We start from the raw sequence: 18,020 nt of genomic DNA, 5'->3' as shown, positions 1-18,020 counted from the left end.
TGAATGTGTCTTTTGCTTTTGAGTAAAATGACAGCCTATGTGGGTCAGCCCCCAGATCAGTGTCTGTCTGGTCTGCACCATAATTTTTTATTTTTACCTGTGATATCACAAGGAGGTTTAAAGAAAATACATATACAAAGAATAATCTGAATTAAAATAATAATTATTAAACTTCCAGACTTCTCCAACTAGTGACATATTGGAATGCAGGTCCCACTAACTCTGCCTAGAACCGTTCCCTAAAACAATTCACTTACAATCTGCAAAACATATATGAAGTCATAGCAGTTAGTGATTGAAAGCAACTTAAGAGCTTGTACAGGCTGTTCTAAAAATTAAAACATTTTTTTTTTACAAATGCTGAATATTTTAGTATACAGTACTGGTGTAAATTAGTTTAAATGAAATGGAGTATTTCTAGGATAATTTAAAATTTAGAAATAATTAACTAATTAGGAAAAATAAAAGCAGCTCAATAGTCGCTTGTGGAGGGGGTAGTAGATAAGTGAAGACAAAAGTTCCTTAGGATAAAGCTGGCCACACACTAGACCAACTTTCATCCTACTATCCAACTAGTTGATTGGTTGGAATGAAAATCTGGTAAGGAATGGGAGTAACTGATGATCAGCAATTTGCTCCTAAATGCCAGAAAACAGATGAAAATGGTCGTTCAGACAAGTTTGTTAAATGTTTGATCTAATCAATTTGCTCAAACAACAGTTTTTGCCCATTTTCTGGTGTTTAGGGAGCAAATTGCTGATTGTCATTTGCTTTCATACCTTACCAAATTTTCATTCCAACCAATCAACTAGTTGGCTGGTTGGATGTTAGTTGGTCTAGTGTGTGGCCCAGCTTAAGTCTGATAAAATCCTGTTTGATTACACAAGTGTAACACGGGCTGATGCTTCTAAAACATGCATACATTACTAAAGTCTTATGCTGCATACACACGTAAAGATTTTCTGTCCAACCATCCAACTACTTGATTGGTTGGAATGAAAATCTGGTAACATATGAGAGTAACTGATGATCAGCAATTTGCTCCTAAATGCCAGAAAACAGATGAAAATGGTCGTCAGACAAGTTTGTTAAATGTTTGAGCTAAACAATTTGTTCAAACAACAGTTTTTGTCCATTTTCTGGCGTTTAGGGAGCAAATTGCTGATTGTCATTTGCTTTCATACCTTACCAGATTTTCATTCCAACCAATCAACTAGTTGGATGGTTGGACAGAAAACCTTTACGTGTGTGCCCAGCTTTATTGTTTAGAATAGAACCTAAGATGCATATTTCTCAACACTGGTATCGCTGGCGGGAAAATTACATTTGCCATGGGGAAGCCTATTTAACAAGTATCACTGCAGTGCCTGTACAGATATCGCCATCTAAGAATGGGAGTATAGAGAAACACGAGAAGGATGGCTCAGAGGGGATTAATAAGGAAAGGCAGAAACGGAGATGCAAATCTTTTAGGAGAGTGATAACAATTAAAGATTATTGAAAACGTGCTTTATGCAATTAATAAAGCAATTTTCTTATTGTTCAATAGTTTTAAATATATTTTTTTGCATTTTTTTATAGTTTACTGTCTCTTTTTTCATTAGTGGAACTGAAAACCCAAATTTGCTCACCCACGAAGGTGAATTTGCAGAGACTGGCCAGGCTAAGATATACCTTAGAGCAGGGGTTCCCAACCACGGTCCTCAATGCACACTAACAGTCCAGGTTTTAGGGATAGCCATACTTGAGCACAAGTGACTTAATTAGTGTCCCAGTTTATTATTTGATTTATCCATCTGTGCACAATCATGGATATCACTAAAACCAAGACTGTTAAGTGTTCCTTGAGGACCGAGGTTGGGAATCACTGCCTTATAGCTATAGGCCATTATTTTTAGGAAGCCAAGAAGCACTTTGATGTCCCAGTGACTACAAAGGAGTCTCTAATAAGTCTCTGTAGGACAGTCAATCAAGAACATGGAGGAGTGCTCTTCACAAGAGGGTAAAAGTTGTAGAGGAGCTGCCTGCTGCAGCTGGTCAGACAGAGAGCTAGAGAAAACAGGGAAGGTGACCCAGTATTCTGTATTATGTATTTATTTTTCTCCTCTGATTTGTATAATTTGGAATATGCAGACCATTTGTATTGCCTTAATGAGTTACAGAATGCTCACATTTTGAATTTATCCTGACTGAGGTATGTACATTGGTGTTTCAAAGCTGTAGCCACTTAGGTATTTGACCTTACACTCAGTCTAGTAGGGGGTTATAATATTTCACTGCTATATTTGCAATTAAGCATCTATATTTGTGATTGGACAGAACATTTTTTTTTCAAACCAATTTTTCTTTATTGAAGCATAAGCACTGAATATAACAAAGTTGAAATGGACAATACATCAAAAATATTACATAAAGAACATAAGAAACAACAGCATCATATATAAAAAAATGACAACACTATAATAACAATATTCACATATTGATAAATAAGAGAAAAAAAAATAATAAAAATAATTATTAGACTCGGACCTACATATCACTATGGGCCTCATTTATCAACGAGTTTCATCATTCACAGCGAGTGATAAAACTCGTGTATGATAAATGCTGCTCTAGCCAATCGGCTCCCAACTCATCTGTTTGAAAAATGACAGTTGGGAGCCGATTGGCTGGAGCACCATTTATTATATGCAACGCGTTTTATCACTCGTTGATAAAGAGGCCCCTATATATCAAATTCACTCCCTATATCATTAAATCTTGGCTAACATCTGACTCAGCAAATACCCTATATGTAAGGTCTATTTTTTTTTTAGAGATTTGTTTGGATGCATAGACCTCAGACTCAGTAGCCATCTGGCTGCTGAACGTCACAAAATCAACAGGAAGTAACCATAAATTAGACTGGGGCCAATTAAATGGAAGCAAAGTGTCAGAAATCAATGTTTGGTCATCCAGGGAAGATTTGTGTTATATAGAATGGGAACAAAAGAAATGAGATTCAAGCAAGCTTTATCCTTCTTTTAGTCATCTGACATCATTGTCAGGGCAGCTTCGGATCTATGCCAAGCAGCTTTTTGTAGATTATCTATCAAATTTCACAGCCAGTGAGGAAACGCCATGTCCCAGAACACTAGCGATGATAACATTACTCACAGGTGAACTAGGACGACACTGGCAATTTCTAGAACACTGCACAGAAGATTGTCCCGCGGGACTGCGCTGAACACGTCTCTACTATCTGAACTGTGGACCTTTGTGAGGCTGACAAGACATAGCAGACCAGATAGTGAGATAGAGCTGGCAGCCAGACACAAGTCGAATCTAATTCAGTAACATTGCTATGGTATTTAACAATGCTGGGATTTTCTAGGTCTCTATTATTCACGGGAACACAAATCTACATAAATCCAACATAATACCCTACCAAAAAAAAAAAATATTTTTAATTCCCATTTGACTGCACAATGACAATTAACAGCCTCTGTAAAGTAGTAATTTGTCTTTTAAAACAAAAACTTAAGTCTTCAGATAATAATCCAGATGGCACTGTGGGGATACTGTCGACAATAAAAAAAAAAAAAAAAAAAGTTGATATTCAGAAAAACCCACACTAGAAGGTCGACACATTTTGAATGTTGACAGTAAAAAGGTCACCATCATTCTGTAGACATGTATTTAGGTCGACAGTGTTAAATGGTCGACACAGTGAAAATGTTTACATTTAACATTACGTCGAAACATTTTTTATGATTCTTAGGCCGACATTCTAGTGGCAACCTAAACACATGTCTACAGAATGATGGCCGACCTAACGGTCATGTTTTACTGTTGACATTCAGCACCAGTCGACATTTTGAATGTCAATTTTTTTTTCTGTCGCCCCATTATACCACACCTTACTGTGGGGGAAAATGCATCAAACATTCTAGAGCATGGAAAAGTGGACACACAGTCCATAGCAACCAATCAGTTTCTAGTTATCATTTATCACTTACATTTTATACAAATGATAGGTAGAAGCTGGTTAGTTGCTATAGGCAACTTCTCTACTCTTTAGAAGGTTTCATATACCTCCCCTTATGTTGTTATCTATATTTCACATTGTATACTGTATGTGGGACAAAAGAATATACAGATGTGTCCATATACGCTTGTCCACAAACGCGCCAAACAGCCCCAAATTAGTGCGCAAGAGACTTTACTACTTAGCAGCGGCAAAACACTAATCCCTAAGTAACTAAGAAAATATAAGCGAACGAAGACACAAAATTGAGGAAAACGTAGCACAATGAAGGAAAAAGTAGTAAAGTTAAGGAAATAGTAAAGAATCCAGGTTAAACTGGTAAAAGACAGGGCTGACAAGTGACCCTTGCCCACCATGCAACGTTCTGCTTCATCTGCCGCTTTAGACCAAATCCTTTGCAACACCCCCACCCCACTAATATGAATACCTAGTAAACTTTTTGTGAACTAAAATCAAAAATTGATGAAAAAGTAGCAGTTCAGGAAAACGTATACTACAGCTCGGGAATCGCACCAGGCACCTCGTGGGTATAGGGGCATGAGGACACAGCTGTAGACAAAATTAGTTTAGAAATATAAATTGGATATGGTTTCAGCTACAACAACAAACTTCTACCACTGATAGGAGGCAAATCTATTAACTATGACAGCAACTAGATTTTTATAATCTGCCTCAATGACATAATTTCTCCAGGATCTGGTATGGCTGTACAGAGGGAAGGCTAATTAAATTGTGTGATGTACTCACCCAGTGTCATTATCCTGCTCAGCACGGAGCATAGTGAACCACTGCTGTTTGTAAACGGAGGACAACCAATCTGAAACACACACCAAACAACAAGGTTTATTTTACCGGTATCAGACGCTAATAGCTGCAACGTAACTACATTCACACTTAGCAAACCTTCATGTTCTGTATCACAAAGTAGCTAGCCACCATTGCACACAACCAAATTTAAACTGTAAAAAAAGGTTTTCACCCAATGTGTACACCAGACTTCTATATCTTTCAGAATAATAAAAATACATTACACTAGGTTGTCCTGTCAGTCATATATTACCACTAATCCAATAAATAGCAGCTCTAGAACTACAAGTCCAAACATGTGAAGACCCCTGTGTTCACATCAGTTAGCTAGTTACAAGTTAGGAGTTTGCTCACTGCCTTCTTTGCAGGTCTACTGACATTTGACATTCTAGGTCTCACAGGTTACATGTAAGTTAAATATAATTTTTTTTTTTTAGTCATGATGCAAATAAAATATGTCTCATCTTCAATTTTTAAAGTGATTTATTTTGCTCAGTCTCTTTTGGAAAGCATGGATCTGTGCCTAACCATCAACAGGGGTCTTCTGTGTAAAAAAAAAAAAAAAGTCAAGGTTTAAGTTTGCAGCTTGTACAGGGAAGGAGACTATCCAGTTGGTCTCAAAAGTGCCAGATATAGAAAAAAGTGTCTTCATGGCACAGATATACAGGAAAAAGGTAAAGAAGAATATAGCGTGTAACAAAATAATATTCCCATTTTAACAATTAATCACCTTATAAATCAGTAATTCAACGACAAAAAAAGGTATTTTCTTAGCATTTGTTGCTTATTTAACACTATGATCACCAGTAAATAATTTAGAAACAATAATTGGTGATCAGAGCAACCACCTGTTATCAACACAAAAGCTCTAATCCCAGAGGAATGCAGCCGGAAGGAGGAGGAATCAGTGAGCGAAATCCTGCATTTGCACTGTGCAGCAGTGGAGCCTGGACAGCAGTCTTACCAGCCAGGAAGAGATATAACTGAGAATTTGTATTAAGGATTTTGTCGGGAGAAAATTATTTATTAATACAACACATGATTTAACATGCAGATTTATACATGGTATTTTTTTTTTGTTATATGGATAAAAATTGATTTTAAGGAGATAAATGATCCTTTTCTATAGAGTGGTGAAAATAAGGAACTAATACTGAGAGAAGCCACTTTTATTTATAGTAAAATTATCACCTATAAGGGGAGTAGTATATTTATTAAATTATACATATTTTTATTGATTTATCTTTTACTAGCTGATCTTCACAATGGAGTTTATTTTCTATATCTACTCACAGTCTCTGTAGTAAAGCTCTTGGTAATCAGTGAAATATTGCATGATTGAATACCAGGTATGCAGTCGTAGGTATGAAAATAGGGGCTTTCCCCTTTAAATTCTTGACTTTTTTTCTAAAGCCACACCAAAGAAGCCCTCTGTACCATACTATAAGGACATGAACTAGACTGTGCATGTAAGAAACTTAGTGCAACAGCTGAAAGAAAATAATCCAGATGTGATTTGCCCAGATCTGGCCCAATACAGCCCATCTGTGCATAAATAACAAATGATAAGTCTCTGGTACTGGAAAAACAAAATGAAGTGACCACAGTACTGAGGCAGATTATACAGTAGGGGCTATAGCATAATATATTAACAGCTGTTAACGACTGGTCCCCTGCAATGTCTGTACAATAATTACACAACAAGCTACATGACTGTACAGCAGCCCAGAAAACATCATTATTTTATAGAACACTATATAGCTATTTACCCAGGCGACAATGACTGGTTTTAATTATAAAGTTGTTTATTTATAACTACTGTTATTCCATTAAGGCTTACTTTACCATTTTCAATAGTAAACATTTTTCAGGATTTCTATTAATGAGTGTTTTAGTTGAGTGCTATTTTTTACGATATGCTCGAAGGTTCCATCTGGAGTTTTAATGAAGTACAATAGTCAATACGGAGGATGCGCTTCTGTATAGTTTGCTTATTTATTATTGTAAAAGGTCTGTTTAAGATGTGACCATCTGGCAAGCACAGCACTGTGGATGGAAACACAAAGCCTATTACTATAGATCTCACAGATCAGAAAAGCAGGCACCCATTTACTTGAAATACCATCTATTATTAATCCAAATTCATTGTACACCAATTCCACACAAATAGAGTCTCATAACTGAGGAGCAGGGGCATATTAAGAGAGGAGGGGGCCTGTGTTCACTCAGCGTCCAGAGCCCCCTCCTGTCTCTCCGCAGCGCACTAACAGATTCAGTAGAGCCCGGGCACTAGTCTGTGCCTGGAGTCTACTGCGCATGCGCAGGACACCGAAATACCATTTTCCCGGCGATTTCCCTGCTGCACATGTGCAAAAATGGATTTGCATTGGCTGAAGCCCCTAGAAGGAAGGTAGGGCTGCCCGAAAGGCAGAAGTGCGGCTTCCCACTGAAAGCATGCGCTCTTCTAATTGCAGCCTGGGCTGGGGAGAAATCTCTCCCCCTGGGGCTGCCTGTCCTTTGTGTGACAGGTAAGTAGTGCTTCCAATGGGAAGCCACTGCAGGTCACAGAGTGTAGCCAGTGCAGTCACGGACAGAAACTGTCTCACGGAGGTGGCGGATTGTACTGGAGGTGGCTGCAGCCACTACAGTAAAATCAGTCATTGGTTACTACAGTATTCCATTATTTAGTAGGTTATGTAATATCACACCAAGCAAATACATATGCCTGTTTGTGGATCATATTGTACGTGTTTTGCACCAACCTTGCTCCAGAAGTGAGCATATGGAAGTAGCGCTAATACAGTTGTACGCATTTTGATTGCATCTACACTTCGTTCTCACACAGGCAAAGTTCAGCGAGGGTGTGACAATACATTGCATCTTCTGCAACTAGTATAGTTACATGTGCACAATGAAGAGGACTAGTAGCACACGTATTGGCAGTAGCATCGCACATACAGTATGTGCCAATGTCAGTGCACGCAGTTTTGGAAGAACGTACAACAGATTTCCATCCAACTCTGTGTCAGGCCCAGAAACTTTCACTCTAAAGTGCTTTGATGATTTACCAGATAAAAGATGAATTACTGGCTCCATAGTGATAAAATAGACTATTCTGCGTTAAAGTAGACTTGGTTTATAAAGAATAGAAAAGTTATAACAATGTACACATGCAAGCTAAAGGTCCCACTCACGTATTCGCTCCCAGGTCTTTAGCGTGTAGGTCACTCTTTGCTGGCAAAATTACACTTTTTGACTTCACACAAATTTTAAGCTGCAGATTCAAATCTGCATTAGGCCCAGAATCCTTTACTCTAAGTGTTGAACAAATATCAAACTACTTTATTCTGTCCTGCATGGTCAGATTTAAGACACTTTGGCATTGAACTGTAACGTTATATTTGTGTGGGGTCAGTCAAGACAAGTAGCATAAAGAAAATGTGCTTTTAGCAGTGTCGAAGCTGGATAATTGGCTGAGACAAGATCAGCTTAAAATTAGATCAAAACGACGCCATTTTGCGAATGGCCGTCCAGCGCCATTTTAAGTTACAACTCATGAGCTAAGTACAGATGGCAATATTTTTGGTAATCCTTTTAGAAGCCATGACAAGCACATTCTGGGGACAACCTTGCATAGAAAAATACCAACACAACTAGAAAAACAGCTTCCTGAGAAAAGTAATTAGAAAAGACAATACACCAGGAACTGTGGGTGTTTTTGCATGTAAAGGGAGAGACCCCACATGTGGGCAGGTGTAGCTGTGGCAATTGTAATATGGCCCAGACACTTGAATTTGACTGAATGAACAATGGTAAGAAATCTGCTTGAAAAGAACTGACACAGGTATCCTAATTAGGCAAAAGAAAACTTTTAAACTCACTGTCAGACAGGATGGCACCAGCAATGGGCGGGGGATTTCCACCCTGTTTGAGAGTGAAGCTCACTGCCCATAACACATTGCATTGCAGTTTAAAAATGTTAGTAAGGGATGATATATATATGTGTATATGTGTATATATATATATATATATATATATATATATATTTATTAAATCCATCATAAATAGACTCACATGCATAAACACCGCACATTACGCACAGTTACGCTGTTAACATGACGCACATTAGCAAATGCATGATATCCTGCATGTGAACGCTGTTTATTAGCTTCATGGGTACGCTTCTGCCACAAGTTAACTAGCGTCTTTTCCCAAACCCATAATACTTACACACTGCACACTCACATAAAAGGTTCCATAGCTACAAAGTGTAATATTCAGGGTTTATTCATTTATTGCTAATGTTATGAAATAAAAGATTATTTGGTATCTCAGGTTTAGTACATGATAAGCAAACAGTGTACTGATCGACTCTCTCTCTCAACAGCTTTCCGGTATCATCGGTGAGAAGATCGCAACCTGCATTCTCAACTTATGAACAGTAGAGAGTTAAATAACACTAAAATGTACTTTGTAAAATTAACAGCTTAGATCTGCATCCAGGGGGAATAGAGGAGACAATAGGCTGTCGGAAGCTGACCTGTGTCCATTTGAATCAACCTGTTAAATATCCTGTAACAGATGCACCCGCACTGGGAACCAATGAAACCATGCCAAACTTTTCTATTGTATAGTCTACTTCTGTAAGGGTGTATATATATATATATGTGTGTTTTGACCCCAATCTGGAGTCTTCATGCTGATGCTGTTGATGGAGGTTTCTTATGGATGCCGGTAACTGGTCCCATTGCGCGTGCGTATGTATAATTGTACCTTGGGTCTGTATAATTTCTTTGCGCTAAATTGTCTTTAGATCACAGCATGTAACCTACTGTTTTTATGTTGAATAATATACTTTGTGCTTCGGAAACACATTTTCAAGGTCTGAAGGCTTCTATTTTACTGTATGACTGCGTACGCAAATAGCGTAAATTTTAGAAGGTATAGGCAGGTTTCAGAAAGTATAGGCAGGAGCGTATAGAGGTTTAAATTCAGTATCCTTATGCTGGGCATACACTGCCAGATAAAATGTCTGTCAGACCGACAGACATTTTATCTGGCTGCCTGCCAGCCGCAGATGTCGCCGGCATACACTGTGAGAGAAATCTCACAGTGTATAGCCCGACATCCGCGCTCCGCCCCCGGGGGAGGAGACATTTCCCTGTTCCTTCCGTAGGAAGGAACACAGGAAATGTCTGTCTGTCGGCCGCGCTGGGCATACACTGCCCGATGCGGCCGACAGTTTCCCGGGTAAATATCGCATCGGACGGGCATGCTGGACAATCCAGCATGCCCGACCGAGCAATATTTAACCCTCGGTCGCCCGCATACACGCTGCAATTATCGCGGCGGTCCGCCGATATCGGGCGGATCGTCACGATAATTGCAGAGTGTATGGCCAGCATTAGCAGAGATTGGTAACAGAACTTTGAAGAGAGGAGACGATCCTAGAGGTCAGAACAGAATTGTCTCCTCTCTTCAAAGAATAATAGTAAAGCGCCACCCCTAACATACACATGATCTGCTAGAGTTACCTAACAACTGTTTGCAGGGACTGAGGGGCAGGTTCCTGATTGTGTGCAAAAAGACCCAAAACTGTGTACATGTCCATATCTAGTCGCACCAAGTTATGATGACTCCCATTCCAACCAATCAAGAATACTGATCAGTATTCTTGACTGGTTGGAATGGCTAAAATATTGTCTACAGCAGTGGTGTCAAACTCAGGCCATCCAGCTGCAGTGGAACTACACATCCCAGCATGCACTGCCACAGTTTTGTTTTTAGAGCATGCTAAAACTGTGGCAGGGAATGCTGGGATATGTCCCACAGCAGCTGGATTGCCACGAGCTTGACACCCCTGGTCTACAGCTACAGCATGCACATGACTTCCTATTAAACAGAGATTTGCAAATGTAATAATGTATCAGTATTGACAAAGAAAATAAATAAAATATGTTGATTATTCCCCTGAGAGCCAGATTAAGCACCTTTATATGAAGTTTCTCTGTGCTAATGTATGCAATGCACAGGCTTGTGACTGCAATAGTCACACATTAATTGCACTCTGGAAGCAAGAGGAGGAAGCTCTTAAGCTTTCCACCATAACTGCACACGGCCCTCGCTATTACAGCTGTGTCACTTAAGTGGGGACAGAGGGTCTCATTCAGACCCGCTCGAAAGCGGGTCAATGTTGAGGCCCTGCGCAAGCCCAGCGGCCGCACTGCGCGTGCACAAGCCCCGAAGCGAGAGAGAAATTCTCTCGCTCTGGGGCTCACTACAAAAGGGGCGGCTGACGATGGTGATCGACAGCTCGCACCGTTTTGTAGGCGGGGCCGGGGGGTGGCTGGCCAAACAGAGGCGTTCCCGACGGAACGCATGTCTTTTGGGGGCGGCCCCACTCATTTCACTCATGTCGTCAGTGGTGAGCTTCCGGCTCTAATAGAGCCGAAAGCTCACTGGGGCTTGCGGAAGACGAGACCCTACCACAAGGGTCTTGTCGCAATCCTCGATGGTCGCGATGGTCTTGACCATCGCGACCATCAACCTGGCCGCTCGCTAAAGCTGTGGGTGGTCACCCACAGCCTAGCAAGCGGCCAGGAGGCCGGGTCAGAAAATAGATGCGGCCGACCTCATTCAGAGCATTTTGCGAGCGCCTCTGAATGAGCTCCAGAGTGTGTCTCTGGCTACCAGACAAGGGGTCCTCAGTACCTTCAATTTCTTCACACAGTCATTTTTGTACTAGTTCATAGCGAAACCACTTTTAAATCACTGGTTATTTTGTCATGCCCTCTGCTGTAACACAAACACATTACTATTTGGTCTTACATGAAGGTACTATAGCATCACGTTCAGTAATTCTAGCTGATGCCAAGTCACTGATGATGTATTGCATACGCAGGTGCTTGAAAACTGGCACAAACGGGCTGCCCTGCTCAGTTTCTAGGAAGGTGATGCCACTCTCTTCAAACTCTGAAAGACATATAGAGAATACAGAGGTTAGTCACCATCAGATTACGTAGGATAATGTTGTACATCATATAGACAGAGTGAACTCCGGCCATGGTTCTTTTGAAACCAGTGTTATGCATTTGTAGAACAGCCCCCTATGGCGACATTAAAGAACTCATTTTGGAATGTTACATTACAAGTTGCCACAAAGTTATTTCATTTGACCTCAATCAAGAAAGCAGCATGCAGCTCTCTTGTGTATAAATAAGTCTTACATAAGCAATATACTGTTGTAATAATTATACAATATCAATGTAAGAAAAACTATTTAAAAAGAGCCTAATTCTTGCTTAAGACTTAACTGCCTGTATGAGTACATATTGAAAACATATAGGGAATGCCATCAGCACAAAGATAATGACCATGTATACAGTGATTTACTGGTTGGAACATGGATATGTACCTTCAGTACAGTACTTACATTATTAATAACTCCAGGGAACAGGCACCTGTTACCTAGTGTCTCAAGGTCTGATTCTGTATATTTAACCACTTAACTGGAATGCAACTGCAATCAGATTGGGTTTCCCTGTCAAGGTCACATCTTATGCAGCCGTGCCATCCTCCTCCATCCTGCAATTTACATGGAAATTGGCTCTGCACACGTGCAGAACAGATTTCCTGCTCTGTTCTAGCTTCCACGCAGTGATGTAACGGGTCGATGACCACTAACATCACACCCAGATTTTGATCCCCAGTATGGCGTGCGGACGCCATTCTAGGCAGCATACACCAGAGAGCGTTGGCGATCTCTGTACTCTGATAATCTGTCACTCAGCTAATGTCTGCATTCAGTCTCCAACCCCCAGTGACCAGCTCCCCAGTGCTCCACATGAGGTAGGTCCCGGGGAATTCCAACGAGCAACGTGACGCTCTGGATACGGGATGGCAATCTGTGGTCACTGGGAAGATAGGGGTTAAGGTCCAAGGGATGCTTCATAAGGAACCTATGGACACTAGAAGGATGAGGGCTAGGCCATGGGACTCTATGGCCACTGGTGGGTGGGGGCTAATGTTACAATTTGGACACATGGCCACGAGCAGGTGTTTGGGGTGGCAGCTTATTTTTCCTGTTGAAATATGTAAATTCATTTTTCAAAATATATTCTTGAAAATGTTAAAGATATTTAAAAAAATAATTATATTATCAACAGTTAAGTGGCTAATGTAGGTTTAGCTTATTTACCTGGTAGATTCTCAAGGGCAGTTATACATCTTAGGTGCACTGCAAAATAAATGTTTTCAGCCAAATGCCAGAAAGAGCAGGAACACAACTGGAGTTTTTGATACGCCTGGCTTTAGGCAAGAAAACAAAAAAACACTCCTCATAGTGGTAACAATGAAATGCTATTTGGAGCGACATTTGACACAGCACAGGCCAAAGCACAACAGTTAGTTATCATGTACCCTTATTGTGTTGTGGCACTTTAAGGATAATAATAATACAATCCAAAGATTATATAAAAAGATGACAAGATGGAAAAAGGGAGATAAGGAGGTTGCACAGGTTAACAATAGTTTAGTATTTAATTATTTTTAAATTGATTGCTATAGAACACTCTGCAGAGAACCAGGTCAGGTAGCTGCTCACACGTAACATGTACTAATTGTCCTAATAAACAGGCTCTTAGGAACAAAAAAGATCTATAATAGGACATTCTGTCTGCTCCAGTCTCCAAATTACGTCAGGATATGTATTGAATGAACAAAAGAGAAAGATTTCATTAGAGTCCAACTGATAAATGTTCAAATAAATAGGAGATCATGGTGCAGGTTTTAGTCCATCAGCAATCTAACTACAAGAATAAGATATCTAGGGCTTGATCCCGGTAGCCACGAGTCCCCTCACGGAAGGAGTAGCTGCGGCTATAAACAGCACTTATGTTACCCTTGGAATCATTTGTTTTTGTTTGGAGCCCCAAAAGGCTGCGGAGAAAAATCTGAGCCCAGGCCTCAAGGGGGGGCGAGTTGTGTAGCCGGCGTTATTATGCCGCTGCAACAGCATCTCGCCCCCTTCGCACCTAATAGCATTGACCCCTTAAACTCTATTGCAAAACTACCATCTTTATATAGGAATTTATGTAAGCAGGTTAGTGTGACATCATTATTACATTGTTAAATCTTTTTATTGGGGTGAAAACTGTAAATTGCTGCACATTACTCTTCCTCACACTCAGGATCCTCTATTGATAAAATCATTCTCACCTCTCTCTCCTATGCCTGCTTCCTGGTTGTCATCCTCAACTACTACTTATTTTATAAAAAATTACTTGTAAAGCGCCACTGAATATGCTAGTGCTATATAATTGGAAATGATAACCTACCACTCGTCTTCTCCGTACATCTCCAGCCCCATTCTCACTCACCCCTACTTTGCTCTGGCAATCACCACCTCCCACTCTCGCTTTTGTTCTGGACTGTATTAGTTTTTGCCTATGCAATTTGCTGTATATCATACCCCTACCGTACTACAGCACCTTTATGTAAACATATAAATAAAAAAGGATAATTATTACATCATGTGTCAGACATGATTTACTAACCTTTCCTGCATTTGGAAAACCAGGCATCTGCTTCAGTTAGTAACTGTTTTAGGGACCCATTCCAAGAAGGCACTAATTGCAGGAACATCCACTAAGAGGAAATAAGAGAAATAAATCAATGGCATTCCCACTCAGAGAAAATAAAGGTTTGCTGTAGCCTAGAAATTGGGTTATTTAGCAGAAAATATTAATGTCTATTTGATTTTGATTAGCAGCCCTAAAATGTAATTTTTACTCACCATAAAATCTCTTCCTTGGAGTCCATCTGGGTTCCTTGGATGCCTTACATCTGGGTTATGCATAGTGAGGTGTGGAGTCGGACACTAGCTAATTGAAAACTGGCTCGCACCCCCTATATATAACCCCTCCCCTTCCACCATAAACTCAGTCTAATGTTTAACAAAACTGGAGAAAGACCCACAGAAGAACTGAGAAAACAGAGACCTACAGGTATCTAGTATGAAACCAGACAAGGGAGGGAACTTGGCATCCCCCAGAAGGACTCCAAGGATGAGATTTCACAGTGAGTAAAATCGAATTTCCTTTTTCATCCATCTGGGGTATGCCATTACTTCTGGGATATACCAAAGCAAGCCAATTAGGGAAGGGGGGGCGGGCGAGGCGGAAGGGGTCGGAACCGACCGCTCTAAGAAATTTGTGTATGATGACCAGGTAGCTGCTTTGCACAGCTGCTCAAGTAAGGCACCATGCTGTACAGCCCAAGAAGCCCCGACAGCAGGAGTTGAGGCCAGAACAGTCACATTTGAGGACAAATATGCGATGGACACTTGAGGCAGGCCAGCCTCTTTTTAGGGCATCAATCAACACCAACAGGAGATCTGTACGCCTTAAAGACCCAGTATGGGCCAAGTAAATGCGTAACGCACGTATCGTATCCAACAGTGCTAAGGAAGAATCTCGGTTAGTTACTGAATCCTGGCGAAAAGCTGAAAGGACAATATCCTGGTTAATGTGGAAAGCTGATAACAATTTGAAAGAATGGAAAGTTTAGTGAGTAACACTACCCTATCCTTATGAATGATGAGAAGCAGAGATTTACAGCAAAGATTTACAGGAAAGAGCCGCTAACTCAGATACCCTTCTGGCCGAAGCAAAGGCCAAAAGGAAAACAACCTTCAAAGTGAAATATTGCAATTCTACAGTTTTCAAAGGCTCAAACAGTGCCTTTTGAAGTGCCTCCAAAACTAAATTCAAGTCCCAAGGAGGAATCGGTGGTAATCTGAAGATGTTCTTGCAATAGGCTATTAAGGCTGCCCTTAGCAACAAATCATCCAGAAAAGCCAACACATTTATCCCCCCACTCCTGAGTAGGGAGATCATGTGTGCTATAACTAGGGATGTGCAGGCTCGGATAGGTTCGAGTTTGCACGTGGAGTTCGGATTTTTCCCTCCAAAAAAACGGAACTCAGAAAGAGGCAAAACGTCATCTTACATGGACGAACATCATTATTCCTGGACATGTCAAATATACCACCACCAGAGGGTCATGGGGGCCATCCAGTGTCCCCAATGGTCTAGCAGAAAAGGATCGCCAACAGTTTTTGAACATGGAGAGATACTAAAGCACTCCCTGAATGCAAAATCTTTGAACCTATAAAACTTTGCTAACATGTGGACTTATGAACAGGTGATGCAATCGGGAAACCGGCTGACGTGATCCCGACAGCCGGCTTCTCGACTGCTTTATCCTGGCGTGGGTTAAATGACAGATATCTATATCTAGACGCCTGTCATTTTCCTGACACCGGGAGACAGGCGCCCGGCATCCCGATCCAAGGGATGCCAGGCGCCGCTAGCGGACAGCTGTATTAGGTTTAGTGCTCGGGGGGGACTTAGGGTTAGGCACCCCCTCGGGAGGGTTAGGCTAGGGGGAGGGAGGGTTAGCGTAAGGCACCCCCAGGGGGAACTTAGGGTTAGGCACCCCCGGGGGACTTAGGTTTAGGCAGCGGAGAAGGGGGGTATTAGGGTTAGGCACTTGTGGGGAGGTTAGGGTTAGGCACCCCTAAGGAGGATTAGGGGGGTTAGGTTAGGTATTACTTACCTGAGGACGATTGGGATTTCCAGAGCTGTTGGGCTGCTGCTGCCGGGAATCAGCCGGCGGTATTTCATACCGATTCCATGAACAGGTAGCAGTCCGGCACAGCTGTACCCCAATAACTACATGCCGTGCTACCCAGGAAGAACTTACTGATCAGGTGGAATGCTCCCAGAGCTGGTCTGAAACAGTGAGGCCAGCACAGATAGAAGAAAGCCAAAATACTAAGGTAATACAATTGGCTACAGTCTGCTTTTGCTTGCTGGCCAAGCCCTATTTTGATCATCATATAGAAGAAAAAGATTCTGTGTTGTGGATATCAACAGTTCTATATTAATAGATATTAAGCGCTCTGACCACATCCAGAAGAAGAAAAGATTCCTGTTCCAGAGACCCCTCAAAATATATAATTCTTGAACAATAATTTCTTGGCTGAAATGGAATTTATGCAAAAGAATATAGTTGGATCTGCAGGAAAGAGCTCCCAAATCGGAATCAATCCCAGCAGAGGAAATTGCTAAAAGGACGGTTGACTGTCTGGAAGCAGTGCCAATCTTCTCTGAAAGAAGACTGACAGGGCAGAAACTTGAACTTTAAAAATTGGGTTTTAATTCTTAAATTATAAAATCAGAAGGGGTCTAGAGATACTAGAGATAAGTGGAAAAAATGCTCATTTTCAAACTCTGCGAATATTTAGCAGCTGAAGGTTTTCTAGTGTAAATTGTGAGCTGAGTCACTAAATCTGCTAGATCTTTGGTCTATATTATCATGGACTTAATAGCTATGATGTTAACTCCAGCTGAGCAACATTTTAATTACAGAACAGCCCATGGGTTAGAAAATCCTTTCTGAAAAGCAGATGCCAAGGCGGACTGTTTGCTAAATTTAGATTCTTTGAGCACCACAATCTTCTCAGCCAATCTGTAGCCAGACCAATCATTTTAACACCTTCCGACTTTATCTTTAGTTTTGTAGTTTTAAAGCACCCTTAGCAACACTTGCATCAGAGGGAATAAGGTAACCCACATGGAGAGTTCCAAGTAACTGACATGGCATGCATAGGACTGCTTTTGGATCTCGATATCTTGCACCATTAGGTGTATTCTGGCTGATCCCACCTTTGGACAATATGGTGACCACCACATAGATAAAGTAACCAGAATGAGGAGTAATTCTGCAGAGAAAGTCTGCTTTCCAGTTGTCTACTACAACTCAAGGGGAAGAGCATCTTTAATAAGAGCAGACTGCAGATTTGATCATATTACTATGAAGTGTACTTAGAGAAAGCGATTAAGGTGGACATCCCATTGCAGTTCTGTACCTTTTTTAAAGCTGTGTACACATCCATCTCTACCTGCATTACAAGCAGGTCAGGGGAGCTGATCAGGGCTTTCATCATATTGATGCTGCAAACACACAAATTTACACATTAGAGGGGTAAAATAAAATGTGGTCATTAAAAAATGAAGTATTTATTAAGATACTTTAACACAATAAGGCAATCTGAGTCTCCCTGTTTGTAACAGGGCACCACAACATGTACATTATAAAATAAACTAAATAATACAAATATGCT

The 18,020-nt window shown here is 40.8% G+C and overlaps 1 protein-coding gene across 3 annotated transcripts in view; it reads right to left on the bottom strand.

Moving 5' to 3' along the window:
- GMCL1 (germ cell-less 1, spermatogenesis associated) overlaps positions 1 to 18,020 on the bottom strand; it is a 124,918-nt gene that overhangs the window by 25,540 nt on the left and 81,358 nt on the right. For all 3 annotated transcript variants that reach the window (XR_015878265.1, XR_015878264.1, XM_088470828.1), the window contains exons 8-11: positions 17,766 to 17,850; positions 14,389 to 14,479; positions 11,663 to 11,806; positions 4,775 to 4,844 (exon numbers count right to left, since the gene is read on the bottom strand). Coding sequence is in view for 1 of the 3 variants with exons in the window: in XM_088470828.1 (XP_088326954.1) it covers positions 4,775 to 4,844; positions 11,663 to 11,806; positions 14,389 to 14,479; positions 17,766 to 17,850 (390 nt within the window). In the remaining 2 variants the exon portion in view is untranslated. The remainder of the gene's footprint in view (positions 1 to 4,774; positions 4,845 to 11,662; positions 11,807 to 14,388; positions 14,480 to 17,765; positions 17,851 to 18,020) is intronic.

The sequence above is a fragment of the Taudactylus pleione genome, unplaced genomic scaffold (assembly GCF_031769625.1).
Source record: "Taudactylus pleione unplaced genomic scaffold, aTauple2 ptg000105l, whole genome shotgun sequence".
Classification (NCBI taxonomy): Eukaryota; Metazoa; Chordata; class Amphibia; order Anura; family Myobatrachidae; genus Taudactylus; species Taudactylus pleione.
This window is presented reverse-complemented; position numbering and strand designations above follow the sequence as displayed.